This window comes from Salvelinus namaycush, chromosome 5, assembly GCF_016432855.1.
Source record: "Salvelinus namaycush isolate Seneca chromosome 5, SaNama_1.0, whole genome shotgun sequence".
Taxonomy (NCBI): Eukaryota; Metazoa; Chordata; class Actinopteri; order Salmoniformes; family Salmonidae; genus Salvelinus; species Salvelinus namaycush.
This window is the reverse complement of record NC_052311.1, coordinates 39,085,398-39,113,360: the sequence shown is the minus strand read 5'-3', so window position 1 is coordinate 39,113,360 and position 27,963 is coordinate 39,085,398. Positions and strand designations below refer to the sequence as shown.

The following is a 27,963-nucleotide window of genomic DNA, read 5'->3' as shown; positions in this document are numbered from 1 at the left end:
GACCTTGAAATGCTTCTTACGAAGCCACTCCTTCGTTGCCCGGGCGGTGTGTTTGGGATCATTGTCATGCTGAAAGACCCAGCCACGTTTCATCTTCAATGCCCTTGCTGATGGAAGGAGGTTTTCACTCAAAATCTCACGATACATGGCCCTATTCATTCTTTCCTTTACACGGATCAGACGTCCTGGTCCCTTTGCAGAAAAACAGCCCCAAAGCATGATGTTTCCACCCCCATGCTTCACAGTAGGTATGGTGTTCTTTGGAAGCAACTCAGCATTCTTTGTCCTCCAAACACGACGAGTTGAGTTTTTACCAAAAAGTTCTATTTTGGTTTCATCTGACCATATGACATTCTCCCAATCTTCTTCTGGATCATCCAAATGGTCTCTAGCAAACTTCAGACGGGCCTGGACATGTACTGGCTTAAGCAGGGGGACACGTCTTGCACTGCAGGATTTGAGTCCCTGGCGGCGTAGTGTGTTACTGATGGTAGGCTTTGTTACTTTGGTCCCAGCACTCTGCAGGTCATTCACTAGGTCCCCCCGTGTGGTTCTGGGATTTTTGCTCACCGCTCTTGTGATCAATTTGACCCCACGGGGTGAGATCTTGCGTGGAGCCCCAGATCGAGGGAGATTATCAGTGGTCTTGTATGTCTTCCATTTCCTAATAATTGCTCCCACAGTTGATTTCTTCAAACCAAGCTGCTTACCTATTGCAGATTCAGTCTTCCCAGCCTGGTGCAGGTCTACAATTTTGTTTCTGGTGTCCTTTGACAGCTCTTTGGTCTTGGCCATAGTGGAGTTTGGAGTGTGACTGTTTGGGGTTGTGGACAGGTGTCTTTTATACTGATAACAAGTTCAAACAGGTGCCATTAATACAGGTAACGAGTGGAGGACAGAGGAGCCTCTTAAAGAAGAAGTTACAGGTCTGTGAGAGCCAGAAATCTTGCTTGTTTGTAGGTGACCAAATACTTATTTTCCACCATAATTTGCAAATAAATTCATAAAAAATTCTACAATGTTTTTTTTGTGGATTTTTTCCCTCATTTTGTCTGTCATAGTTGAAGTGTACCTATGATGAAAATTACAGGCCTCTCTCATCTTTTTAAGTGGGAGAACAATGCACAATTGGTGGCTGACTAAATACTTTTTTGCCCCACTGTACATTAAGTACTGCAGTGCATCTCTTCATGGACTGCACCAGATGTGCCAGTTCTTGCTGTGAGATGTTACCCCACTCTTCCACCAAGGCACCTGCAAGTTCCCGGACATTTCTGGGGGGAATGGTCCTAGCTCTCACCCGCCGATCCAACAGGTCCCAGACGTGCTCAATGGGATTGAGATCCGAGCTCTTCGCTGGTCATGGCAGAACACTGACATTCCTGTCTTGCATGGAATCACGCACAGAACGAGCAGTATGGCTGGTGGCATTGTCATGTTGGAGGGTCATGTCAGGATGAGCCTGCAGGAAGGGTACCACATGAGCGAGGAGGATGTCTTCCCTGTAACGCACAGTGTTGAGATTGCCTGCAATGACAACAAGCTCAGTCCTATGATGCTGTGACACACCGCCCCAGAACATGACGGACCCTCCACCTCCAAATCGATCCCGCTCCAGAGTACAGGCCTTGGTGTTATGCTCATTCCTTCGACAATAAACGTGAATCCGACCATCACCCCTGGTGAGACAAAACCGTGGTCTGCCACAGTGGTCTGCCACTGCGAGGACGATCAGCTGTCCCATCCTGTCTCCCTGTAGCGCTGTCTTAGGCGTTTCACAGTACGGACATTGCAATTTATTGCCCTGGCCACATCTGCAGTACTCATGCCTCCTTGCAGCATGCCTAAGGCACATTCACGCAGATGAGCAGGGACCCTGGGCATCTTTCTTTTGGTGTTTTTCAGAGTCAGTAGAAAGGCCTCTTTAGTGTCCTAAGTTTTCAGAACTTTGACCTTATTTGCCTACCGTCTGTAAGCTGTTAGTGACTTAACGACCGTTCCACAGGTGCATGTTCATTAATTGTTTATGGTTCATTGAACAAGCATGGGAAACTTGATTTCTACGAAATATCTTTGAAAGACAGGGTCCTGAAAAAGGGTTTATATGCCTCCCTGCTTTTCTGCGCGTGCTCTGAGAACGCGCCCTGGAATACGCGGCCTTGCGGGTGTTGACCTGATTAAAGACCTTTCTCACGTCGCCCTTGCAGAGCGAGCTCACCCAGTCCTCTGGGTCGGTGATGGCCCTCACACCCGGCTCGATATTGTTTTTTTCAAACGTCCCAGTTTTCAAAGCGTGCATAAAATGCATTGAGAATGAAGTGTTGAACATTGCAGTCGTGTCCAACGGGGTCATTTGAGAATAGAACTGACCCCCCATTGGTTCAGGCTCAGATGATGCCAGAGTCTCGTTGGGTCCAGCAGAGATGTTGAGACATGTTTTATAAGGGGCCAGATGTCTTTAGAGTGGAGCCAGGCACTAGGTTGGCCTAGAGGGTGTGTGCGTGTCTTCCTTAGTTACCACACAGTAAGCCCAGCTATGCCTGGGACCACACTGTCTTTATTTATCTCAGCGGTTACGTAGATATCTGCCATGTCATATTTCTCCCTGGGCAGCCTGCCTGTCTCCCTCTCACTTTCAAGGTGAGAAGCGTCATACCAGAACAAACTGACTCACACCTCCCACATACTTTTAACACTGTTCATAATCCTTCCATCTCTCTTTACTTTCCTGCACCCTATCTGTGCACACACTCCCTCTTTTTCCCTCCTCATCTGCAGACTCCCTTTCGTTCCCTTAGTCAATATCTGGCAGTTACTCTTCTGGAGAGTTATTAAATTCTGGCAAATACTGTAAATGTATATTCATGGAGTACTAACAACGTGCCATTCTAGCTTACCTCCATAGCTTTTCACAGTAAGAAATAGAGAGAGATGCATTCAGTGCTTGTGTTGGAGATGGAAATGACAGCACACTCATGCAACATAAGAAAATCATAATGTTATTGTTTTGCTCAATGGGAGTGTCAAAGAAAATCTGTTTTTGAAACTTCTCTCTCAATGTTTGATCAAATGTTTGTAATATCACGCTTCGTTTAACACAGATTAACAGAAAAAAGAAAAGGCGAATTGTGTTATTCCCTTGTAATTTAAATAATTTATTTACCACTAGAGTACAACAACAATAATGTGTTACAATACATCATAGTGGGTCAACAACAACAAAAACATAATTATCATAAACAACAACAACGAAAAATAATAGCTCTATCATGACAAGATTGGTGCCTCGCTCCTCTTCCTGGTTTTCCAGGAAGTCCACTGGCGCGGGTGCCCAAAGGGGGGTGGGGTTAGGGGCGGGGTGGTGTCACCTACACTTCCTGCTCTAAGTCACATCATCAAAACTCCTCATTTAATAAGGGGGAAGTAACGACTAATAAAAAATAAAAAACAGAATCAAAATAGCGTCAGTGCAATTCTTTGTATCCAACAATTTTTATTCCTACAAAGGACAAAAACCTATGACTGAATAATGGCTTTACACTTTGAGGGAGGCGGGCGAGACGAAGCTTTTCAGATGCAAATGAGCAGATATAACGCTGGTGTCCATAACAACTACTGCACAAATGCAAATATGACCTTTTGACCTCCGACCTAAAGTAATCTCAGACCTAATGGAATGGTCTCAAAGGTTCATGGAGAATCTCTGAACCAGGTCACATCTACTGTCCATTCTCACCTATTGTACCCCTTCTCTCGAATTATCACTACAACACTACTATACCTCCCTAACTAATATACCTCCCCATTCCTATACCACTGCGTCATATAGACAAGGACAACCCTGTTCCAATAAGAACAAACCAACATATCCACAGAAATCTTAAATGTGTGTTTATGGTGACATACCTTGTGTGGTTGATGGAATCACTGTTGGGCTCCCTAAAGCATTCAAGATTCAATGCACAAGGTAAACAGAGCTCAACAGTACTTTGGGACACTTTTACATTTTTTAAAAATCAAAATGTCAGAACTGTTCATTCCAGCAGTCTGAATATGTTGCCTGCTGCAGGGTTCGGGATGGGTGTGTGCTTTTTTGATGAATATGCCTGTGTGAGGATGAGTCTCTGTTGAAAAGGTAGGCATACTAGGTGTGCTTATTTTCTTTCATTCTGTCTCTCTCTCGCAGTCTCCCGCTTACAGTCTCCGAGCCTCTTTCTGCCTTACGTGGCTGTTACAGCACATATAAACAGCATATGGGATGCGATTATAACACGACTATGTTATAACATATTAGTAAACTGACATTGGGGAGTGGATTCATCCACCACTTCTCGAGAGAGTTGAAAACGCGTTGGGTGCTAACCATAAAACACTGGATTTGAAATAGGCAATACAATTATCAAAAAATCAAAACAAAATATAAAATTACATTAGTTTCAAAAGGATGCAAAACGAGACAAACAAAATCAAGGAGATGGCTTGCTTTGAATGATGAAACCGGGGGGCGGTCGTCTTTGTTTCTCAGACGTATTATTTCACATATAGACACGTATACTTTTTTTCCAGTGTTTGCCGTACTCTTGCGTCTTTGTGTGACAAGTGTGTGAGGTGAGGCATGTTAACAGGGCCTTTCTAAACACAAAAACACAGGCACGCCTGTACAAAAGCCACAGCTGTGTGTGCGTGTGTGCACATGCGTGTGTGTGTGTGTGTGTGTGTGTGTGTGTGTGTGTGTGTGTGTGTGTGTGTGTGTGTGTGTGTGTGTGTGTGTGTGTGTGTGTGTGCATGGTTGTTTCGGGAGACATGTTTTCTGTACCTAGATCTGCTCAGCACCTTTTCCACTTGTGCTTGTAGGAGATCAAATATGTCTTTACAATAGTGCAGGAGAGTGATCGTGTGACTGACTGTGTGAATGTACAGTATGTGTTTGTTGATGAATGTGTGTATGTGTATATGTACAGTATGTGTATTTGTGTGTGTGTGTACATGTGTGTGTACGTGTGGGTGGGTGGGTGTGTGTGTGTGTGTGTGTGTGTGTGTGTGTGTGTGTGTGTGTGTTTGTGTGTGTGTTTGTGTGACTGAATATGCACGCGTGTATGAATATGTATGACTGAATGTGTGTGTATGCACATGTGTGTTGCCTTGTAACAGTTCCTAGCTGCACTTGCAGGACTTGACGATCATGTTGGAGAGCTGCTCTATCTTGGGGGTCTTGCCGATGTAGTAGAGGATGGTGAGAGGTTCAAGATCCTGAGACACACAGCAGGGCGAAGCTGACGCCTCCGGGTTGATGGTGTTGTACAGACCTAGCACCTGAAGCGAAGAATCACACACAGAGGTCAAGTATGAGGCTTGATGTGGACAAAGGCAATGGTCTTTGACCAGTGCTGCTTGAAACTATGAAAAAAACAAAAAAATAGGAATGAGACGATCTACAGAAGAACTCCACTGCACAACGCTGCCACAATGATCGCTACGCCACACTGCTACTCTCACCACTGCTCTACACTACCACTCTGACCTCTGCTGGCTCTAAACTGTGGATTATTTGGATTATTATCCTGTGGATTATTTAACCTTTGACCCTTGACTTCTCACCTTGGAATGCTGGGTGTCAGCGCTCCATAGATAGGGACAGGCACCGGCGCAGAAGTTAGCGTTGTAACCCTTGGGCTCGTGGATCCACCTCCAGCCCAGATCCTTCTTGAAGTCGATGTAGAGCGACCGCAAGCAGCAGTTATCCTGGACGTTTCTGTGTGTAGGAAGACCGAGAGAGTTAGGAGTGAGGGATGGATACGGTTCTGTGGGAGCCACACGTGTGTGTGTGTTTGTCTGTGTGTGGGGGTGTGTGTGTAAGAGAGTGAATACATGCATAGCTGTGAGCAGAGAGAGTTCTGCAATAAGAACAATTGAGAAGTGTGTGTGTGTCACTGAGAGGGTGAACTGCTGACAGAGAAGGTAACTATTTACTCGGTATGTAAAGTATCTATTAGGTGTGTGTGTGTGTGTATGCGCACATGCTTGTGTGTGTGTTGAGTTCCCGACAGCAGAGTGGTGTCGGGGTCATGTGAGAATCAGTGGGATCAGTAGGGATCAGTATGGGTCAGTACCTGGAGCAGAAGGCAGCGTCCAGGGCTCGTTTGGAGCGGTGGCTCTTGTGCTGGGACTCCAGGCGGTAGGAGGGCAGCAGCATCATGAGCAGGTGTGGAGCCTGGGCGCTGTGGCGCCGCTTCCTATACACCTTCAGGTCTCCGCTGTGGTGGAAGCTGTCATCTATACCTGTCAATCACACACATACATATCATCAATATTCATCATGTTCATACAATGTCAAATCAAGTTAGGGGAAATCAAGTGTGACATTTTAAAGTGGAAATGACACATTTTTGAAGTTTAAAAAAAACCTTGAATACACTACAATTTGCATTTCCTGCTGCACAGGAAAATTCTCTGTGACACTTAAAAATTTCAGACTTGATTTTCCCAAATGAAAAATGTATCAACCCCTTCAAAACTGTCCATAATAATTCACATTTCCTGTTGCTGCAGGATTCTTTTCCTGCTGTGAGAAACTGGTCAAATTAAGATAGCATCTGTATACCTGTAGAGTAACACACTTATACTGTCCAATACATACCTGCAAAGTGGGTTTCCAGCTCCTCACTCTTATTGGGGATGATGTAGTTGTTTGAGGGCACAAACGTGCAGCACGGACAGTGCAAGCTGATCTTGAATCCACTGTTTCTGTCTGGGGGAGATATAGACAGGATTGTTCATATACAACAGGCCAATGAGATTTCAGCAACATGTACTGTCTGATCAGTGATTCAGTTGTAGTATAGGAGGTAAAAAACCTCTGTGTCCTACCTCTGTGAAGCAACCATTCACTGACTGCCTCTGTCACGTCAAAAGACAGCCACTCCCCCTCCATGCGCGTGCGTACCACCTTGCTGTCGATGTAGCGCTGCGTCGGGGAAGCCAGGTCCTTGTGACTTAAAATCTGTGGAAACACATCAAGCGCACAACACAAGTCCTATGTATGAGAACAACCTGGAGGGAAATTCTGGTAAGTCCCAGAAGTCGCTCCTGGTTCAGTTACTCGGGTCTAGTAGTGGTCCCCCCTGTCCCCCCCAGTCTCCCAGACTGCTCTCTCCCTGATCGATTGAGCAGGTCTAGGAGGAGCCGAGCTGGGCCGGAAACAGATGCCGGACAGAGCGTTGTTATTCTGCTGTCCTTCATAACCATGTATTGATGTTGGCCATGCTCTCCTTAATGTGAAAAACACTGCTCCTCTACTCCACCACTGTCTGCTACACCACTGAGATCTACTGCTGCTACAGGGAAGCCTGACGAGAGACGCGAGAGAGGGAGGGAGAAGAGGTAGGGGAAAGGCGAGAGAGAGGCAGAGAGAGAGAGAGAGGCAGAGCGAGAGAAAAAGGAGGTTGAGACCAGTCAAAATCTCTGAAAAGTAAGCCTACAGAGACTGTAGCCAATTGCTTACAAACCCTTGAGATGAGAGACAGACATGGGGGGCCCATCGACCTGGATGGTCACTTACTTCAACATATCTAGGCCCTAGCTATCTTTCCTCTAGGCCCTGGTTAGTCTTCACTAGGCCCTGGCGAGTGAACCATCTCAGGGCCCGATCACTCCTCAACAGTCATGGCAAAGAGAAAACCTTCCTAGTAGTTAATGTATAGTATCACTGTATCTCTGAAAAATACATAATTATGATAGGCTCAATTCCACTCTGTATCTAAATGTGTGTGGAACTACACACATCGGCGTAAGGTTTTGGGTGTCCAGTTCATGTACAGCGCGACTTGAATGTATTACTGAAGGTTGTCAGTTGATCTCCTTGGAGAAACGCTCCCTGGTTGTACCGGCTCTATCCGTCCTCCCTCACACGCTTTCAATCGCCTGTGTTCGCGTGAGAAAATCCTTCATGTTGAGCTGTGTTTAGGCCACCTGTCATTCACCCTGGCTGGACATAAACACTACCACGCCCTGGGAATGGGCTGGTGCCGACGGTCCTACACTGTGTGGAGGTAGTAGACATTGGGCTGGCTGGGCCGGAGCGCAGCCCTCGGAGACTCAGCACCGGGTCTAAATCACCGCTCTGCATTCCACACTCCTCTCTCGACTCACAAATAACGCTGGACTGATCCATGAGCCGCCCGGCTCCCGACACTACTGACTCACACATTTCTAACAGGCCCACGCTGAGCTTCATAATGTGTGTGTGAGTGCACGCATGTACGTTCAAGTACGGCATATAGTAATTTAGTGGTAAGCATTACGTACTGGTGTGAAGTGGTAAAACTTGGGGGATTAAAACAAAAAATAGTATATTTGTGGAATACCACCATATTGTTATTCATGCTATGTCAAATGTGCTAATAGAGACACAGTATGTATATAGTATGGAGTGGTTGAGTAAAGAATAAAGGAAAATACACACCATAATGTACATCAGCCGTGCACAGTAAATCACCTGCTGAGTGTCGATGAATGGTGGCGATTGAACATGTAGAATCGTCGGGAAATTAACAGAAAATTACAGCTGTTGTTCTGTGGTCAGAGGTGATAAAATGGCCACTCACTGCTTTTAATTCGCTGGCACGTTCTGTTTTGTCCTTAAGTGGAAATGACACTAGATCCAGCTCAGAGTGGTTCATCAACTAGGTTTTCATCCAATTGGCGAAAGATTTTCATGCAAATATTCTAAAATCCGCATAAAAACAATATGCACATTCTCCCACCGGAGATGTGTTTTCATAAAATGGACTTGTTGTGGATAAAAAGCTGTGCGTGATGACATAGTGCACATGTACCGAATAAAAAAGTAAAATGGGTTTCCAATGCATTTTCAACTCTACTGATGGTTTTCTCACAAAAGATGTTGCGTTATATAGCGAGTGTGCCCACTGGTATTGACACATGCGCTCTAGCCAACAGATACACTGCGGTTAGGCCTATAGCCTACAAAATGAGATTATTATGGACAAAAGAGCAAGATTATTTGTATTTGTCAAACGCCAAGCATCGATGATCACGTCACCAAAATAAGACCCTCGGTATTTATTGGAAAGGAGCATCAAGCTCATCACATTGCACTTTCACCAACCTGTGAAGTTCATCTTAATTGATTTAATCTGTAACCTAATAAATTGCATGCTTTCCTGGACAAGTCGTAGTGGGAGTACCACACAACATGTCATCGTGTCACTCCAAGTTTACTTCAATATGATGGTTATTATATCAATATTGGTGAATAAAAGCATTTCCACCGACATTTCTCGCATAATTAATTATACTGACACAAAAAGATGCCAACTTGTCTAGTGTACTTTGTTCAGTCTACATTTGGTAAGTTTACTGAAAAATGTTCTGTTTCCATCAGGCTCGTCTTACATTTTTTATCCAACATGTACTTCACTCACATAAAAAGGTTGGAGTGGCGTCACTACAGACTTAGGTTCGAACCCAGGCTGTATCACAACCGGCCGTGATCGGGAGTCCCATAAGGCGGCGCACAGCGTCGTCCGGGTTAGGGGAGGGTTTGGCCGGGGGGCTTTACTTGGCTCATCACGCTCTAGCGACTCCTTGTGGCGGGCCGGGCGCCTGCAGGCTGACTTCGGATGTCAGTTGAACGGTGTTTCCTCTGACACATTGGTGCAGCTGGTTTCCAGGTTAAGCGGGCGGGTATTAAGAAGTGTGGTTTGGCGGGTCATGTTTCGGAGGACGCATGACTGGACATTTGCCTCCCGAGCACGTTGGGGAGTTTCAGCGATGAGACAAGATCGAAATTGGGGAGAAAAAGGGGGTTAAAAAAAATCGAATACATAAAAATAAAAAAAAAAATGGATGGAAACCTGGTTAGAGATGAGGACAGAAGGGAGGTTTACCTGGTACAGCTCAATCCTCTGTTCAGACACACGGGCATTGGTGTTCTGGAGACGGAAGACGCGTAGCTCAGCTTTGACCAGGTTAGAGGCATTCTTTTCCATGGAGGTCACGTCGAAGGTGAGCCGTCTGTAGTACGGGTTGTAGTGCATGGGAGAGATGACATCTGAAATACAGGAAGGAGGGCGAAGTTTAGCAACACGACTGACGATTGTGTTTGTGTGTGTGTAAAGACAAGACCAATCCAAATGTAATGGCTGACAGTGTGGAAATTCTTCCCTACTTTTACTCTTCCCCAGTTAATTCACTCACTGTGTTCAGTTGAGAGGTCATAAAAAGGCAAAATGACATTCCCTCTCATCTTTGCAACTTCAAAGAATTCTCATAGTTTCTCTATGAGAAACCACAGCAGTTATCAAAATGGCTCACACACCAGATTAGAATTGATGCCATTCGCTCTCTTGCAATGTTAAGACACACACATCTCCCTGTCTCTCGCGAGGGTCACTTGGGGGTAATGCTGCAGTTCATATGGTTCCTATAGGAACCCGGTACTATCGTAACACTCACTGAATACTCCCGAACATGTGTGTAGCTCTGTGTAACTATCTGATATGGGATCTGCACAGTAGTACTGTAACACTCACACACAACTCAAAACCATGTGTGGTGGAAGCGTGTGTTTGACAGAAGCTTACACAGTGGAACCGGGTGACACACTTAACACTGACAACCCTGTGTGTAGTGGTGCGCCTGACAGCCGTGCTTGGGCGCAGAAAGTAATGCAACACACGTAATGTTGGGAACCATGTGTGCGGTGGTGTGTGTTTGACAGTTCCCTACACCACGGTGTATTAGGAGGCCCGGAGCCTTAAATTGATGGCTGCAACGTTAGGCAGAAGCCCAGGATTAGCCAGCCACCATGGTTTGTTTAAAGAGAGTATACAACCGCAACGACCATCAAGACAGGAGGGAGAGAGAGGAGAGAAACTGCTAAGCAGTTGTACTTGGAGCCAGACCTAAATGGACAACTACAGACAAAATACAATTTACTTTACTCAACACTGAGATAAATTAGTTGAATTATAATAGCTTGCGTGTGTGTGTGGTTTGTATGCGTGTTAAACACAAAGCTGTGACAATGCTCTTGTGTCAGAGGGACCATGGGTGAGGTGACTGTGTCTAATGTGACCTTTGACCTTCTTAGTGAGATACCCACTCAGGTCTCTCACAGGCACCTACCAAATACCCGTCCCAGCGTCATGTTTCAGAGCAGTTCCTGTCTTTTTTATCAGTCTATCAATCTTTCTTCTCTCTCTCTGTGTGTTGCGCCAGTGACCAATGGTCTGGGCGCGCCAACACTAACCCTTCTCTGTGTGACCAGAGAGTCAGATGAGCCAAGACTAACTACGCTCTTGCTCGCTTCCTTCCCATCCGTCAACAGAGAAAGTCACACTTCCAAGTCCCAATGGGCCAGCTTAAGGCGGTGTGTAACTTCTTCACAGCAGCGCTGCCTCATGAATGAGGCCGCTGTGCTTAACACAACACTGGCCGCATTGACCGAGGGCACAGGAAATAGTGCAGCTGGACTAACCACAATGAACACACACTCACCTAATGTACAGGTCTGGATATCCATTCGCACACATACAATCTATTTGCATACACTTCAAACAGACATACATACCCCCACCAGACACGCCACAACGTGTTTCTTCATGGTACCCAAACCAAAAACAGATTTAATGCATTGCTCAGTTATGTATAGAGCCATGTCATCGTGGAATGCTCTTCCACCAGATGTTACTTAAGCAAAACGCAAGTTTAGCTTTAAAAATACATTGTGCATCACAGCGCCTCCTCTTTCTAAAGATGTAATTTAACTGTACTGTATTTAAGAAAATGAATATGTATATATGAATTGTGTGTAAAATAGTATTTTTTTGGTCTCCACCTGTCTTTCCTATACAGTGGGGCAAAAAAGTATTTAGTCAGCCACCAATTGTGCAAGTTCTCCCACTTAAAAAGATGAGAGAGGCCTGTAATTTTCATCATAGGTACACTTCAACTATGACAGACAAAATGAGAAAAAAAAATCCAGAAAATCACATTGTAGGATTTTTTATGAATTTATTTGCAAATTATGGTGGAAAATAAGTATTTGGTCACCTACAAACAAGCAAGATTTCTGGCTCTCACAGACCTGTAACTTCTTCTTTAAGAGGCTCCTCTGTCCTCCACTTGTTACCTGTATTAATGGCACCTGTTTGAACTTGTTATCAGTATAAAAGACACCTGTCCACAACCTCAAACAGTCACACTCCAAACTCCACTATGGCCAAGACCAAAGAGCTGTCAAAGGACACCAGAGACAAAATTGTAGACCTGCACCAGGCTGGGAGGACTGAATCTGCAATAGGTAAGCAGCTTGGTTTGAAGAAATCAACTGTGGGAGCAATTATTAGGAAATGGAATACATACAAGACCACTGATAATCTCCCTCGATCTGGGGCTCCACGCAAGATCTCACCCCGTGGGGTCAAAATGATTACAAGAACAGTGAGCAAAAATCCCAGAATCACACGGGGGGACCTAGTGAATGACCGGCAGAGAGCTGGGACCAAAGTAACAAAGCCTACCATCAGTAACACAACGCCGGCAGGGACTCAAATCCTGCACTGCCAGACGTGTCCCCATGCTTAAGCCAGTACATGTCCAGGCCCGTCTGAAGTTTGCTAGAGAGCATTTGGATGATCCAGAAGAAGATTGGGAGAATGTCATATGGTCAGATGAAACCAAAATATAACTTTTTGGTAAAAACTCAACTCGTCGTGTTTGGAGGACAAAGAATGCTGAGTTGCATCCAAAGAACACCATACCTACTGTGAAGCATGGGGGTGGAAACATCATGCTTTGGGGATGTTTTTCTGCAAAGGGACCAGGACGACTGATCCGTGTAAAGGAAAGAATGAATGGGGCCATGTATCGTGAGATTTTGAGTGAAAACCTCCTTCCATCAGCAAGGGTATTGAAGATGAAACGTGGCTGGGTCTTTCAGCATGACAATGATCCCAAACACACCGCCCGGGCAACGAAGGAGTGGCTTCGTAAGAAGCATTTCAAGGTCCTGGAGTGGCCTAGCCAGTCTCCAGATCTCAACCCCATAGAAAATCTTTGGAGGGAGTTGAAAGTCCGTGTTGCCCAGGAACAGCCCCAAAACATCACTGCTCTAGAGGAGATCTGCATGGAGGAATGGGCCAAAATACCAGCAACAGTGTGTGAAAACCTTGTGAAGACTTACAGAAAATGTTTGACCTCTGTCATTGCCAACAAAGGGTATATAAAAAAGTATTGAGATAAACTTTTGTTATTGACCAAATACTTATTTTCCACCATAATTTGCAAATAAATTCATTAAAAATCCTACAATGTGATTTTCTGGATTTTTTTTCTCATTTTGTCTGTCATAGTTGAAGTGTACCTATGATGAAAATTACAGGCCTCTCTCATCTTTTTAAGTGGGAGAACTTGCACAATTGGTGGCTGACTAAATACTTTTTTGCCCCACTGTATAACTCTTATTTAATAAAAAAAAGGTATAATTTAATGTATCTTGTCTATAACTGTTCTGTACTTCGTTATGTATTTGTACGTTTTATGTGGACCCCAGGAATAGTAGCTGCTGCATGTACAGTAGCTACTGAGGATCGTAATAAACTAAACCAAACACACGCAAGCACACACAAAGATACTGTATATCCGTTATGTACACATGGAATGCTCTCTCACACACAACTACTGCACAATAGGTCCTTTCACTCAACAAAACATAAACAGTCAAGCAGACACACACAATACAGTAATACATCCTCAAGTCAACTGGGGAATTCTGGGTGACTCAATAAGCTGGTTGACATGAGGTTCAGTGGCAGAGAGAGTGAGAGAGAGTCAGTCTGACCACGGTAACACTGATTTATACGAACATGACACCAAAAATGATCCACCACAACTGGCGCCGCTGTGGTCTGTCTGTGTGCACTGCACCCGGGCTCATTCAGGGAATTGAGACGCGAGGAGACAGTGGTGATGTCACACATGGAACGGAACACACCAAGCGCAGGCTCATTGGGAGGGGGTTGGTTAGAGGGGCTGCACTATACTTTCATTAACCAGACCAAGGCCTCCCTTCTTCCCCCTTTCCTCCCAGAGGGGAGCCTGATGTCACATGAGAGCTGTCACACACAGCGAATAAACAGCCCCCCTGATCCCTCTCATCGTTCCCTTCATTACTCATCACTTCCATGACATTACAGGCCAATGACAAAATAGTCAGGCATGTGCTGCTGGGAGAAAAATACTATACTGCCCCCATGTATATTCAGAAGCCAAGCAATGATTGTCATGGACTTTTCAAAAATAAACAACAAGCACATAGTTTTATTTCTTATCACATATTTCAATCAGGCAAGTCAGTTATGTGGCAAGTCACATACAAGCAACTGAGGGAGGAAAAAAACTGGGCTTATCTTTCAGGGAGCACACTGTTTCATAATAATACACCATGAATTTCTTCCTGTGCGGGGAGGAAGAACCCTGTCCTGGGATACTTCAAACATCAGCTTATAACATTTATTCAAAACAACCTTTGGAAACATACAGTGCCGGAAAGTATTCAGACCCCTTGACTTTTCCCTCATTTTGTTACGTTTTGCCTTATTCTAAAATGGATTCTAAAATATATAATAATCAGCAATCTACACACAATAGCCCATAATGACAAAGCGAAAACAGGAATTGTCTGTCGAAGGAATTGTCCGTAGAGCTCCAAGACAGGATTGTGTCGAGGCACAGATCTGGGGAAGGGTACCAAAACATGTCTGCAGCATTGAAGGTCCCAAAAACACAGTGGCCTCCATCATTCTTAAATGGATGAAGTTTGGAACCACCAAGACTCTTCCTAGAGCTGACCACCTGGCCAAACTGAGCAATCAGGGGAGAAGGACCTTGGTCAGGGAGGTGACAAAGAACCCGATGGCCACTCTGACAGAGCTCTAGAGTTCCTCTGCGGAGATGGGAGAACCTTCCAGAAGGACAACCATATCTGTAGCACTCCACCAATTAGGCCTTTATGGTAGAGTGGCCAGACGGAAACCACTCCTCAGAAAAAAAAGGCACATGACAGCCCACTTGGAGTTTGCCAAAAGGCACCGTATAGACTCTCAGACCATGATAATCAAGTTTATATGGAGATTCAACTCTTGTTTATATCAAGATTCAACTCTTGGTCCTGAATTCCAAGCGTCACGTCTGGAGGAAACCTGTCACCATTCCTACGGTGAAGCATGATGGTGGTGGCATCATGCTGTGGGGGTGTTTTTCAGTGTCAACGACTGGGAGACTAGCTCGGATTGAGGCAAAGATACCGACGCAAAGTACAGAGCGATCCTTGATGAAAACCTGCTCCAGAGTGCTCAGGACCTCAGACTGGGGTGAAGGTTCACCTTCCAACAGGACAACGACCCTAAGCACACAGACAAGATATCGCAGGAGTGGCTTCGGGACAAGTCTCTGAATGTCCTTGAGTGGCCCAGCCAGAGCCTGGACTTGACCCCGATAGAACATCTCTGGAGAGACCTGAAAATAGATGTGCAGCAACGCTCCCCATCCAACCTGACAAAGCTTGAGAGTATCTGCAGCGAAGAATGGGGAAAAACTCCCAAATACAGGTGTGCCAAGCTTGTAGCGTCATACCCAAGAAGACTCGAGGCTGTAATTGCTGCCAAAGGTGATTCAACAAAGTACTGAGCAAAGGGTCTGAATACTTATGTAAATGTGATATTATATATATTTTTTCTTCTAAAAAACTGTTTTTGCTTTGTCATTATGAGGTATTGTATGTAGATTGATGAGGGGGAAAAAACAATTCAATACATTTTAGAATAAAGCTATAAACGAATAAAATGTGGAAGAAGTCAAGGGGTCTGAATACTTTCCGAAGGCACTGTATATACCTGCTCACCGAACATCTCATTCCAAAATCATGGGCATTAATATGCTCTCCTCACAAGTGGAGTCCTATAGAGTAGTGGTTCCCAAACTCTGGCGTCAGCAGAGGGTTCGCGGGGGTCCACCCCCTCTCACAATATACAGCTCTGCAAAAAATTAAGAGACCACTGCAAAATTATCAGTTTCTCTGGTTTTACTATTTATAGGTATGTGTTTGGGTAAAATTAACATTTTTGTTTTATTCTATAAACTACTGACAACATTTCTCCCAAATTCCCCCCCAAAATATTGTCATTTAGATCATTTACTTGCAGAAAATGACAACTGGTCAAATTAACAAAAAAAGATGCAGTGTTGTCAGACCTCAAATAATGCAAAGAAAATATGTTGACTAGCGTTTATCTTGGGGGAATTACATTAAATATGCATCTTTCCCACGGCTCCAGAGCCGGGAGGACTGTGAACTGCTCAATGTCTGCTGTGCAGTTATCTAAACAGCAGAGTCACAGGGACCTGTGCCAACCAATGGAACCCCTCCCAGCGTCCTTCACTCCTCACACTGTCACTGACCTCCACTGACCCTACACACACTTCCTGCACCCTGGCTCCACCCCCTTGCTTCCTGTCCCCAGAGCAGTTCCAGAACTGCAGCCAGCATCATCTTTGTCTTTTAATGCACTCCAGACATGCAGGTTTTATAAAGTACACCGTGGTGTGTGTGTGTTGCCCAAACTCTCTCAGTTTATACTGTAATGACACTAAAACTGCCCTTAATTGCAGACTGTTTGTCAAATAGTGATGTGTCAAGCTGTGTCTGACTTCTACTTTAGAGAGCGACATTAAGGAGAGGTTTTTTTTACATGAAAGGGACTTTATGGTGCTTGGCACAGGTCAGTGAAACACCTGAAGTGGGCAAACATTTGACCTTCGAGAAAGGAAAAAACTATTTAAGGCCGAACTGTTAAATTTGGAGTTGGTCTGTGCTGGTTTCGGCTGAGCCCACTGCTCCAGCAGCACTTGACTTTGACTCCTTTTGCTAATGGTCAGCCAATAAAAATGTCTGCACAGTTTTTACTTAGGATCTACACACTATTTTAAAATCTCATTCAACAAGCTCTTTCGTCTCCTTAACTGAAGACAACTTGATTTTTCCTGTCCTCACTCCCTGATAATAAAGAGTGAAAATCATTGAGAAACAGCTGAAGAGTGCCTACAAAAGTTTAAATACCTAACTCACAAGGTTCTGCTCTGGAGAAAACTTGCCTGGTCCCAGATCTGTGTTTGCTGTCTTGCCAATGATCATTGTCATGCCAAACATTTAGCATGACAACAACCCAAAGTTAGCTATACAGCACAAGCAGATCTGGGACCAGGCTAAAAACTGCAGTTTCAATAAAAACCTGTGATACTATCACAGGCTATTAGGATTTCATAACAACACCTGCAAGTGTTTTTGCAGATAAATTGGCATGGTGCATGCAAACACAGTCTCACACACACGCACGCACGCACACACACACACACACACACACACACACACACACACACACACACACACACACACACACACACACACACACACACACACACACACACACACACACACACACACACACACACACACACACACACACACACACACACAGGGGGATATTACAGGGTGTTTTGTGTAATATTAAAACATTTGAGTTGCCTGGAGACCTTTATGGCATAACATGTGGCTTTAATAAAATATGACATTAAGTGGTATATATTTTACGAGGAGACATTCATTTTCTTTATTGTTGGAATGGTCCTACAAGCCATGAATTACCAGGAAAATATCAAAATGTTTGTTCAGATTTCCCAAAAGTCTGATATATGACTTTGTAAAATTACTGGATGCAACTGTTTGCTACCTCAGAGTCATTTTCACCATTTGAAAATGGAAATTGAGACCAAATATTGGTTTGCAGGGCCGAGATACCGGGACAGACCGAAGGGGAAATTATTTGACCTACTTTGGAGCATTTCTCACTTCTGTAAGACATGCTCTCAGATTCCCCAGGCTTACTCTATGGATGGACAGTCTGTTCTCTCTCACACACACTGGACCGGCAAGTGGTACCGATGCACCAAGTCGGGAACCAACAGGACACTGAACAGCTTCTACCAGGAGTAGCCATAAGACTACTAAATAGTTAACCAAATAGCTACCCAGACTATCTCAGGACTTTACAGTGCGACCATTTACTCACATATGTGCCCAAACATTTTTCTGTGCGACCTACATTTTTTATTTATTTGCCTTAAATATTTAACATTGTGCTTCAACATTTCTTTGTGTCCGCCTACATTTTTCCACTTTTTTTTGTAAAAAAAAGTCAGCGTAGAGTATCTGCATTTGCAGTATCTGCATTTGACCCTCTTGCACTAACTCTTTTGACTCATCAAATACGCTGCTGCTGTTTATTATCTATCCTGTTGCCTAGTCATTTTACCCCTACCTATATTTTTGAAAATGTTGTTCCGTTACAGCCTTATTCTAAAACGGATTAAATAGTTTTTTCCCCCTCATCAATCCACACACAATACCCAAAATGTATTACAAAGAAAAAAATGAAATATCACATTTACATAAGTATTCAGAACCTTTACTCAATACTTTGTTGAAGCACCTTTGACAGCAATTACAGCCTTGACTCTTCTTGGGTATGATGCTACAAGCATGGCACACCTGTATTTGGGGAGTTTCTCCTATTCTTCTCTGCAGATCCTCTCAAGCTGTGTCAGGTTGGATGGGGAGCGCCGCTGAACTGCTATTTTTAGGTCTCCCCAGAAATGTTCGATCAGGTTCAAGTCCAGGCTCTGGCTGCGCCACTCAAGGACATTCAGCGACTTGTCTCGAAGCCACTCCTGTCGTTATCCAGTTGAAAGGTGAACCTTCACCCCAGTCTGAGGTCCTAAGTGCTCTGGAGCAGGTTTTCATCACAGATCTCTCTGTGCTCTGTCCATCTTTCCCTTGATCCTGACTAGTCTCCCAGTCCCTGCCACTGAAAAACATCCCCACAGCATGATGCTGCCACCACCATGCTTCACCGTGGGAATGGGGCCAGATTTCCTCCAGACGTGACGCTTGGCATTCAGGCCAAAGAGTTCAATCTTGGTTTCATCAGACCAGAGATTCTTGTTTCTCATGGTCTGAGATTCCTTTAGGTGCCTTTTGGCAAACTCCAAGCAGGCTGTAATGTGCCTTTTACTGAGGAGTGGCTTCCACAGAGGAACTCTAGAGCTCTGTCAGAGTGACCATCGGGTTCTTGATCACCTCCCTGACCAAGGCCCATCTCCCCCGATTGCTCAGTTTGGCTGGGTGGCCAGCTCTAGGAAGAGTCTTGGTGGTTCCAAACTTCTTCCATTTAAGAATGATGGAGGCTACTTTGTTCTTGGGGACCTTCAATGCTGCAGACATTTTTTGGTACCCTTCCCCAGATCTGTGCCTCGACACAATCCTGTCTTGGAGCTCTACGGACAATTCCTTTGACCTCATGGCTTGGTTAAAACATTATCTAAAAACCTGTCTTTGCTTTGTCATTATGGGCTATCGTGTATAGATTGATGAGGAAAATGTTTTATTTAATCCATTTTAGAATAAGGCTGTAACGTAACGAAATGTGGAAAAAGGGAAGTGGTCTAAATACTTTCCGAATGCACTGTATCTACCGCAATTACCTTGTACCCCCGCACATCAACTCGGTACTGGTACCCCGTGTATATAGCCAAGTTGTTGTTACTCATTGTGTATTTATTCCTTGTCTTATTATTTATTCTATATTTTTCTCTCTGCATTGTTGGGAAGGGCCCGTAAGTAACCATTTCCCTGTTAGTCTACACCTGTTGTTTTACGAAGCATGTGACAAATAAAATGTTATTTGAGATGAGGAGACGTGGAGAGGAGAGAGAAGATAGAAGGGAGGAATGCAAAGGTGAGCGGGAGAGGGGGAGAGACAGATCCTGTGTGGAATCAAGACGACCATCTGAGGATGAAAAAAAAAGGCATGAGCAATGACAAAGGAGAGAAATATTTGTCAAGAAAAGGTAACGAAGAGGTCGAGGAAAGGAGAGGAGAGGAAAGGAGAGAGGAGAGGTAAAGTCGACTGGCTGAGAAAGTCAAACTTGACAGATGGAATAGGAGAACAACGAGACAGCGATAAAGAGAGAAGTCGAGAAGGAAACAGGGACAGACAAACAGGAGATCACAGAGGAAAGAGTGGGGGGAGAGTGAGAGTAAAGGGGAAAAAGACGACAGAAAGTGAGAGAGAGAGAGGGAATGTGAGACGGAAGAGAGCTCCCGCCTGTCTCGTTCCCTGCAGACGCCTCCGCCCAGCCACTCACCTGCCAATAGCAAATTGAAAACAACTCTGCACATAATCCCTGGGAACTAAAAATACCCGGTGCTTTGAAGCCCCTTCCACGAAGGCCTGTCAGTCTCCAAAGGCCTCTATCCCAGCAACAGACCAACACACACACACACAGAAATGTATATACACACATACACAGAAACACAGAGAGAGAGAGAGAGAGAGAGAGAGAAAGAGAGAGAGAAAGAGAGAGACTCAGATGAGAGGGGCTTTTGGGCTTCAGCCACCAGTCAGACACATGGTCCCTCTCCACTGTTGCTGTATGGCAACCAGAAAACAAGCAAACTAGGTAGCAGCATAACAGAGCAGCGATGGAGAAAGACGAGGAGAGATAGTGTAAGAGAGATATATAGAGAAAGGGGGAAGGAGAGAGATACCTCATGGCGGTGTGTGTATGTTTGTGTTTGTGTTTAAATGTGTGTGTATGAGAGAGAGAGAGCGAGAGAGAGCAAAAGAGAGCGAGAGAGGGCGAGCAAGAGAGGGCGAGCAAGAGAGCGAGGGTGTGCATGCATGCTGGGTAGCAGTGGCCTGGTCCAAACTCAGTGGGAGAATACCTCACCTCATTAATCGCTGAATACATAAACCTTCGGAACACTATGACACACACAGCAATACACTATCCTCTGCTCGGCGATTGCGTAACATTACAAACCGCAATCACACATTCAACAGTCCCATAAAACGTGCCTCTCTGCAGGACACATTCACTAAACTGCCCTCCACTAACAGCAGAACTAGCTCTCACTCCCTCCTACTACTCTCATGTTAGAGTATCACCTTACACGGGAACCTGTCCCATTGTTGTAAACAATACGAAAAGTTGTCGGAGAAACAGCTGTTATTCTTTTGCTTACTCTTTCTCTCTCTTTCCCCGGTATCTTTTTTTAATCTTTCCCTCGGTTATGCAATGCTGCTTGGCCACGGTTGTCCTCCAGTTCAAATGGCAGCAGCGTCCAGGTCTTGCGTAAGTCTAGCGGAGGATCGAGCCCCATTCTCAACAACAATCCCACAGTGCTGCTGCTGCTGATACCTCCTGGCTCTCTGTCTCTCCCTCTCCCTCTCTAAGAACACCAGTGAGACATCAACAGGGTGCACAACAGCAGAGAAACTGACACTGACAAAGACCTACTGCAGATACCCCAGTCAAAGAACTACACAACACCAAGGCTACGTGGCATTATGATTCCATATCCAACACAGTTTCATTATGATAGAACTCAGCTCCATGACACAGAAACAACTTAGCCACCAGTGTAAAGAAAGACAGGATTACGTATCACAGCCATATACCTGAAACAGGGATACAGGGGAAACACATTGACAATGGGAGTTGCTTTCAGACAATATCCCTTCAAGACTGATGTGCAATTGCTTGAGGTACAGTGGCACCAAACCCAGGAAAATCACTCTCCCTTGAAACAGCTTGGTGAAAGTCAGATGCAGCTAATAATAGTGGCAAACACAGCGTGAGCGCGAGGCTTCGTCTCGCCCACAAATAGTTCAAACGGGCCCGCTCTCCACAGTGTGTTTGTCTTCATCTGTTTGGCTGTTGTTTGTACAGCCCTCTCCTCACGAAGCAGCAACACACGCACGAACGCACATGCGGACACACGCGCCACAAGACCATGGTATTTACCGAAGTTCAGGGGAGATAGGCAAGAGTGTTCACTTAAACTAACTAAACACAATCCATCACACACATCGAGCCACACCAGGCTCAACACACACAAGGCTTTCAACATACTGAGCTAACACATCCGAACACACAAACACCAGCAGTCAAACAGAAACTAACAAAGATGCTGATATTATAGAAAAGGCCCAATGCAGTCAAAAACTAGATTTGCCTGTATTTCATATTTCTGCACTATGAGGGAATAATACTGTGAAAAAGTGCAAATGATGACAACGCTCTTTTAGTGTAAGAGCTGTTCAAAAGACTGCCTGAAATTTCTGCCTGTTTTGGTGGGATGGAGTTTTGACCTGCCTGGTGACATCACCAGGCGTTAAATTAGTTAATAGACCAATAAGAAAGAGAGTCCCAAACCTCTCTGTCAATAACAGCTCGTTTTCCACCCTCCCCACTCAGACCACTCCCAGACAGTCCTAGAGAAAATCTTGCTTGAGAAATTGCTCTTTGCTAAGAAGCTATTTTTGTTTCTTTTTGACCATTTTAATTTAAACCAATCTTAATTGTTACCCAAAAATGATTTGATATTGAGATAAAAACGGCTACATTGGACCGTTAGCATACTAGACAGGCACACAGACAAGAACACAAGCACATACAGTACCAGTAAAAAGTTTGGACACACCTACTCATTCTTTATTTGTACAATTTTCTACATTGTAGAATAGTAGTGAAGACATCAAAACTATGAAATAACACATATGGATTCATGTAGTAACCAAACAAGTGTTAAACAAATCAAAATATATTTTATATTTTAGACTCTTCAAACCAGCCACCCTTTGCCTTGATGACAGCTTTATACACTCTTGGCATTCTCTCAACCAGATTCATGAGATAGTCACCTGGAATGTATTTCAATTAACAGGTGTGCCTTGTTAAAAGTTAATTTATGGAATTTATTTCCTTCTTAATGTGTTTGAGCCAATCAGTTGTGTTGTGACAAGGTAGGGGTGGTATAAAGAAGATACAAATAAAGAAAAACCTTTGAATGAGTAGGTGTGTCCAAACTTTTGACTGGTATTGTACATGCTTGAATGCACACAAGCACACATGTAACACTAACACGGGCGGACACACACACATGCATGCACACAATACACACCATTAAATCTTAATACAGGCAGTGCTATTCATAAATGTGCATTTGTCTTTAAGTCCTATGTAAGTCTGACACTCTCTGCCTCCCATAATACAAGTGACACATCCTTCCTGCAGACAGTTTAAAAAGCTGATTAGAAGTAATTCTGTAACTCAAACACTTGACACATACACACTGGGCTTTTCTAAAGTGATTCAAACTTGCCATAATGCATTTTATTTTAACCATGTAAAGTTTAATGTTCAGAACCTGTTCGAAGTGTCATGTGTTATCGAAAGGCTAGGTAATTAGTGCTCCATTGAATCGTCACTACTAGATAAAGGCAGAATCAACATGTGGTCTCTATTTACATTGGTACAACAGGTAGATGCTTTCCACAGACTGTGTTAGCTCCTTAACAGCTGACTTCTCTTAAAACACTGAAATGTTTGCCCAACAACGTCTCATAAATTGGAAATAAGTCAAGTTATTTGCTGTGAGTACAATATATCAATGTCTAATGCATTGAGTGTAGTTTAGATAGTGTCGTAAATTGTACTACACTACGTACAATGTACGCTTCTATTCTACAATGTACATTTCCAAAGTTAACATTAATGTAAATCAAATGCTATATATAGTTTAATACAAACACTCCCAGTGATATGACTAAAATCATGGGAGGAGTAGGCTGCTCTGAACAACGATTGCACTTCTATATTGAACAAAAATATAAATACAACATGTAAAGTGTTGGTCCCATGTTTCATGAGCTGAAATAAAAGATGCTGTGTACATGACATCATCTAAATCCCATTTTATAAAAGCAAGCAACACATATAGTTTAAACATACATACACAAATCATAAAGACAGCTTAGTGTAATACACAAACCATGTGCCACAGTAAAGGGAATGGCAAAACTATCCCACAACAGACACACACACACAAACACAAACACACACACACACACACACACACACACACACACACACACACACACACACACACACACACACACACACACACACACACACACACACACACACACACACACACACACACTAGGGTCACTGTGTTCCTGGAAGCCTCTAGTCCACAGGAGAGCTATAACACACTGGAGACATACAATAACTTAGAGAGTAGGCAGGGCTATGCTAAACAAGCATTTATGTATAGGGCAATGAGGGCATGCTAACAGGCCAATGTACAGTCCATTATGAACAAGACTAATGCAGCATCATGAGAGACTGTCCCATGACATAGCCTAGGTAACAAGGTTGAAAAACACGCAGCAAGCACACATGCAGGCAATGCATGCAGCACGCACACACACATACGAGATTGGGAAAGGGGGGGGGGGGGTGAGAGAAGGCAAACATTGGGAAGAGTTTAATTGGGGGCCAATGAGTATCAATGAGGGGCAAAAATGAGTGCGGATGAGAAAAAGAGAGGACGAGATTGGGATGGGGGAAGGATAGGTTCTCTTTCTACCAACCACTCCACAGCCCAGCAACAGTGGGTCTCCAGCTGGAATTTTCCATGGAGCAAGTGGCAGAGCAGAGCCCAGGGCAGCATTCAGTATTATATGTACAATGCCTGCTTGCTGGTTTAAATAGTGCACTGTGGGCCCTGCCAGGCTTCTCTCTCTGCCCCCACTATGCCCTCCCCAAACCCCACCCATCCCCCACCTGCTCCGGCCGACTCCTCCCCTCCACAGCCCATCCTCTCCCCCTTTTAGTGGGAGTTACAGTGCCGTGGTGCCCCGCAGTGCTGCCTCTGAGGACTTCCTGGCGCCCTACCAAATAAGGTTGATACCCTTGTGCGTTTGTGTGTCTGTGTGCATTACTAGCTGGCAAAGACATTCACATGTTGACACTGGATCACACACACACACACACACACACACACACACACACACACACACACACACACACACACACACACACACACACACACACACACACACACACACACACAGTCAACTGTTAAAAAAAGAGCCACCTGTATCGTCTTTGGCTGTGCACTATGGGACTAACAACTGGTGGTTTGACTCCCTCTCCCTCTCTCACGTCTCTCTCTTTGTCATCTTTCTTCCCAGGAGCTAGAGTGGAGCAGTGTCAGAAGTGAAAATCAAAAAGGATAAATTAAAAAATAATCTGTTTTTTTTCTCTGGATGTTGACTCAGGATTATTTATACCCTAAAAATGCCTTCCTGACTGCGCTTGGCACATTGCCTGATCTATTCATATTTAGGGTATTTATACAACGGGCAGGGCCAAGGATAATATTTAATGCAAAATATACTTTGGGGGCATATAAAATATCTCCTAATTAATGGCACAATAGCAGTGTTCAATAGTATTATTGTGTTGTGTTATTGTGTTATGTAAAAATGTAGTTATTAACACAGTGGTTTATTACTTGCAAGCATTGGGGGGGGGTAAAAGCAACTTTAAATTAGGTAATTGTAGTGACTCTGGGAGGCCAGGTTTAGCAGTCCCAGACCCCTATTAATCCAATCCAATTTGGGAGTGTAGGTCACACAAAACACACACACACCATTCTCTCAATATCACCCCCTGCCCCCGGAGACGAAAGGAATAAAACTTGATATCTCAAAACTGTTCTGACAATATATTAGATTGCCCTCCTCTTGATACTTTATAGCAGTCAGAGAAATCAGGAATTCAGAGGCGTCCACTGAGAATAAGAGGTTGTCACTGATATAATCCACTCTGTCAATGTGATATAAATACTCATAGGCCTCTCTATGTGTTAATGAGTCATTTGCCATTGGTGCTCACCCTGTCCCTATCTACACAGCAGCTCCAGGCTGGAGAGACTCAGGCAAGGACACGCTGAATTAACATAACATTTGGGAAAACTTTCGTGTTAAGTTACAAATGTACTCACATACGCAATACAAGGTACTCCTTCTTTAGAGTGTAAGTGTTGGATCAGTGTTTCATTGTAGTCTGTTTCTACTACCTCATAACTATGCAATAACACATTGTCAAGCCGGTGGCGGGAGTCAGCCTAGAAGGAAATCGATCTCACGAGAAGTTCATGTCAGGCAACTTCTTTCGATGACCGCTCTAGCAGCACAGGCCCGCATTATCGTTGTTTTACCTGCCTGGATGCAACAGTGCCAGGAATAGTTTATAATAGTTTCCACAAACACACATGATGACATACATAAAGGGATGGCGATCTTTGAATACTTTGCAGATAATAATACTACCCACTGGGCAAAAACGTCTCCACGTCATTTCAACCCCAAAACTCACAGTGGAAAACTGCAGTCATCCAACTTTTAACCTAAATCCAATGACATGGTGACATGTTTTGTTGATTTCACTTTAGTTGACAACTCAACCAAATGTAGATCAAAACTATACATTGAACTGACTTCTGTGCCCAGTGGGTAATTCCCTGTTATTGGACCTTTTAAATTATGCCTTTAACCATAACATTACACATGTGCGCAGGCGCTCTGGCACGTATTCAGGCGCGCACACAAACACACACACTTACTCTCAGAGGGGTAGAGGGGTTGCATGTCGATTTTGTGAACCTCTTTTGCATAGTACTCCTCCTCGCTTCGTTGGCGCTCACACGTTGCTGCCCGTTCGTTGGCTTTCTCCTGCAACAGGTCCCTCGTGCTGTTATAGATGGCGATGATATCCCGCGACACCTCCTCTGGCTTGGGGTATGTCTCCGGGGGGCTCGTGAGCTTCAGCTTGCTCAGTATCTGTCCCCGGATGGCTTCTATGCGCTTTTTCATAAACTGATCCATGTCCAGCGTACTGCATGTAGACAAACTGACGGCCACAGTGGCTAAATCCAAGGTCAGGAGAAGACTTAAAACGCAGTAGTTCATTGTGAACTCTAAAAGTAGACTACAGCAGCGTCTTGAAATATTGACAAAAAAATTATAAAGCGGCCTTGCAAAGGGAATTTAGATATAACAGTAAAAGGCAATATAAACATGAAAAAAATGCCAAAATATTGGATTTTTTTTACAACTAAATATAGGCCTACACACTTAACTACTTGTAGCCTAAATATTGGGAAACGTGGTCGTTTTGTGATCCCAGTTTCAGCACAGTATTTCAAATTGTACCTGGACATCCATTTAACAACCATGGAAGGGAAATAATCTGTAAAATCCGTTATACGGGCAGCGGGGAGCAGACAGCAGCAGTAGGCTATGTATATTACCAATCACTTCACAATAAACGCATACTAAACGCGCGTAAAGTTACAATTGTCCAAACAAAAAGACCGAATTGTGGCCATTAAATGGCAATCAAAGTTCAATACAAAAACCTTGAAGTAAAACAAACTACAACCAGCTAGCTCGCTATCTCCAGTTGTACAGAACAGACGTGTAGCCTGTGGGTTAGCGCACACCTCCACCGCATCAGAGCGCTGCAAGCTTTCCAACGGTGGCCAGTAACGCGCTCAGCACAAGTCCGTCTTTGATTTCTCTATCTCAAGATCAAGATGGGCTTCGCTGAGCAGTTGCATCGCGGTTCTTGACAGAAGAACATTCAACAGTGCAAAAATCCACCCGTCCTGGTACTCGCAAGGTGTCGTCTCGAGGAGATATAACCTATTAAAGTTGTTATAACGCATGTGTTGGGTCAATATAAATGGAGAAAGTGCGGGATTATTTAAATCAAAAGTATGGCAAGTACGTTGAAGTATAAAGATAATAATTCCTTTTAATACAATGGTAAACCGTTGACGCGTTCCTCCATCCCTTCTTGCTGGAAATCGGTCCACAGAGCTGATGTTGCCAGTGGCACAACAGCATGCGGCCGGTTGTAGAGGGATATTTATAAGACTTACTTAACCACGTGCTCCCCCTTCTTCAA

At 44.2% G+C, this 27,963-nt stretch overlaps 1 protein-coding gene across 1 annotated transcript; it reads right to left on the bottom strand.

Annotated features, from left to right (window-relative positions):
- Nucleotides 1–5,059: 5,059 nt before the first annotated feature.
- On the bottom strand, nucleotides 5,060–27,963 carry LOC120047527 (transforming growth factor beta-2 proprotein-like). Its single transcript, XM_038993053.1, has 7 exons — nucleotides 26,618–27,963; nucleotides 9,909–10,072; nucleotides 6,868–7,000; nucleotides 6,638–6,748; nucleotides 6,111–6,279; nucleotides 5,599–5,752; nucleotides 5,060–5,313 (listed from the first exon to the last, which is right to left on the bottom strand). Exons 1-7 carry the CDS (start codon nucleotides 26,961–26,963, stop codon nucleotides 5,155–5,157), a joined length of 1,236 nt encoding a protein of 411 aa, XP_038848981.1. The 5' UTR covers nucleotides 26,964–27,963; the 3' UTR covers nucleotides 5,060–5,154.